The following is a 2,500-nucleotide window of genomic DNA, read 5'->3' as shown; positions in this document are numbered from 1 at the left end:
AAACTGGAGCCGGAAGCTGCTCTAGAGACCGAGAAAGGTGGGTTGCGCCGAGTTTCTATCCCTTATAACGAGCATTACTTCTAGTGTCTGGTTATTCATCTTTTTATTTGAGTAGATGCCTGTTGGTTGTTAACTGATGCGCTAAGTACAAGCTGTTTATTTTTTTCTCTTTGTATATTTAAATGATACAATATGGACTAAAAATAATTGATTGCAGCTATTACCCCAGAACAGGGGGTGAAAAATTGTTGACTGTGTCCTTATTTTATTTTCTCGATGTCTGAAAACTCTTCTGCCACAAACATAGATCACTGCATAGAATTAGGATTGAAGATTTTCATTATTTTAGTTCTTTTTAATTGATGCCTTATAACTGACACCTCTGTATGTTCCAGATAAAACTCCTAAGGCTGGTTGGCCAGAAAATGGAGAAATAAAGTTTGAGGATGTTTCACTTCAGTACAATCCTAATGATACACCAGTGCTGAAAAATCTCAACTTTTGCATTCAGGCAAATGAAAAGGTGATTGGAACTTCAAAATCATTGTTGTTTGAAATAAACTGTTATGGTGTATGACTAGATGTTTGTTATTATTTAGAAATTCTGTTTGAAGAGGAAGGAAATGCTTTATCTCATTGCAGATTGGCATTGTTGGCAGAACAGGAGCAGGAAAATCATCTATGTTAACATCCCTGTTTCGTTTGACTGAGCCAACTGGTGATATATATATTGATAATGTAGCTGTTAAGGAATTGGGCTTACATGATGTACGAGGAAACATCTCTATCATCCCGCAAGATCCAACTCTGTTCTCTGGGACCATGAGGAGAAATCTAGATCCCTTTGACCAGTATGAAGATGATGCTTTGTGGAGAGCACTAGAAGAGGTATGCTTTTTAGTTTTCCAGCTGCTGCTACTTTTCTTCTCTTTTTTCCTTGATTCTTCATTGACTTGGCCTTCCTTTTCCAGCCTCTTTCTCTTTCAGTTTCCTTTTCCCTTTACCCTTCTCTTGCCTATCTTTCTATCTAGAGAATAGATTATTGTTAATGATTTGTGTAGTTCTTTATTTTTTCAGTTTTCTATAGTGCATGTCTATATCCATAAAAGATCACATGATATATAAATAGAAACTTACCAGATGATCTGTTAACCCAATCCCGACGGGCCCGGTGAGAAGTGAAAACCCCCTACACCGGGCATATGCAATATTGTATCAGGAACGTCACACTGGTATGTCGCCCCATCATCAGGCACTTTGCCGTGTCTCGGGTGTGACACACTGTCATCATTGGGTTAATAATTGTGAGTTTCTTAACCCACTCACGACGGGGGCATTCCAGCCTTGAATGTCACAATGCCGGGGCTTTCGAGCGCTTAGGCCTAAATCAATTAAATGGCTGGCACAATATTGTGCCGCCCGGCCACTGGGCTTTTGAATGAGCGGTACAGTATTGTACCACCCGTCCAGAGAGGGTTAACCTAACATCTTGTTTCATGGTTTTAGGTGCAGTTAAAGGATGCTGTATCTGATCTTGAAGGAGGCCTTGAGGCAGTAATGTCTGAAGGAGGCAGTAATCTCAGTGTAGGACAAAGACAGTTAGTTTGCTTGGCAAGAGCTATCCTCAGGCACAACAGGATTCTTGTGCTGGATGAAGCCACTGCTAATGTAGACCCAAGGTTTGTTTCCTAATATTATATAAATGTATGATGAAAGCTATTTGTGTAGGTATGGCAGGAGAGTAAGACTGGAAGAAGGAAAGAAATTGGGGGACAGACCAACAGTCCAAGGGTAGGAATTAAATGAGAGAAAGATAAGAGAGACAGAGGGTAAGGAATTGTGGAAGAGCAAATGTCTTTCAGTAGATGTAAATGATAAGAGTAAGTGAAGGTGTTCATGAATAAAAGAGGGGAAGTGTTTATGAGTGAGAGTCAGAGTGATTATGAGGATGAGGGAGTGTCATTGTCAGTTGATGTATTTGATTGAGAGGAAGTGAATGTGCTCCTGAGTAAATGAGGGGACATGTATGGAGGTGAGTGTTTGGTTGGGTGAGATTCATTGTGTAAGTGTGTGCAATTTCTAAGTGAGGCTTCTTATTTGTATATATGAATCAGATATATTTATATTTACTACATCCACTTTTTTATTTTTTGTATAGTTATTTACCATGTAAATTCTTCCAGAACTGATGGGCTTATTCAACAAACCATACGCTCAAAATTCAGAAACTGCACTGTCCTCACTATAGCACATCGACTCCACACCATCATGGACAGTGACAAAGTCATGGTGTTAGAAGCTGGCAGGCTTGAGGTAGGTTGGCATATTTCATGCGTTTGTTTCTACATCAGGTTAGTTTTATAATTTCAGTGTTTCTAGGGCAAATGTTTTTTGGTTAATGATGATTTGATTAGAGAAGCAAAAACAACAAGAAGAGCTTCTTCTACCTATCTATCTATTTGCCTGTTTTACCCACTGATCCATCTCTCTATCTTCCTGT

The 2,500-nt window shown here is 39.2% G+C and overlaps 1 protein-coding gene across 6 annotated transcripts in view; it reads left to right on the top strand.

The window, feature by feature from the left end:
• Positions 1 to 2,500, top strand: part of LOC122253940 (ATP-binding cassette sub-family C member 4) — a 75,831-nt gene that overhangs the window by 71,993 nt on the left and 1,338 nt on the right. For all 6 annotated transcript variants that reach the window (XM_086537349.1, XM_086537347.1, XM_086537345.1 and 3 more), the window contains 5 exons: positions 1 to 37; positions 396 to 523; positions 643 to 888; positions 1,507 to 1,679; positions 2,184 to 2,313. The exon at positions 1 to 37 is cut by the window's left edge and continues 134 nt beyond it. In XM_086537349.1, the coding sequence (XP_086393475.1) occupies positions 1 to 37; positions 396 to 523; positions 643 to 888; positions 1,507 to 1,679; positions 2,184 to 2,313 (714 nt within the window). The remainder of the gene's footprint in view (positions 38 to 395; positions 524 to 642; positions 889 to 1,506; positions 1,680 to 2,183; positions 2,314 to 2,500) is intronic.

Source organism: Penaeus japonicus, unplaced genomic scaffold (assembly GCF_977035675.1).
Source record: "Penaeus japonicus unplaced genomic scaffold, GWHDUDI00000001_assembly GWHDUDI00000005, whole genome shotgun sequence".
NCBI classification, from domain to species: Eukaryota; Metazoa; Arthropoda; class Malacostraca; order Decapoda; family Penaeidae; genus Penaeus; species Penaeus japonicus.
Note: the sequence above shows the minus strand (reverse complement) of the source record. Positions and strands in the feature narration are given on the sequence as shown.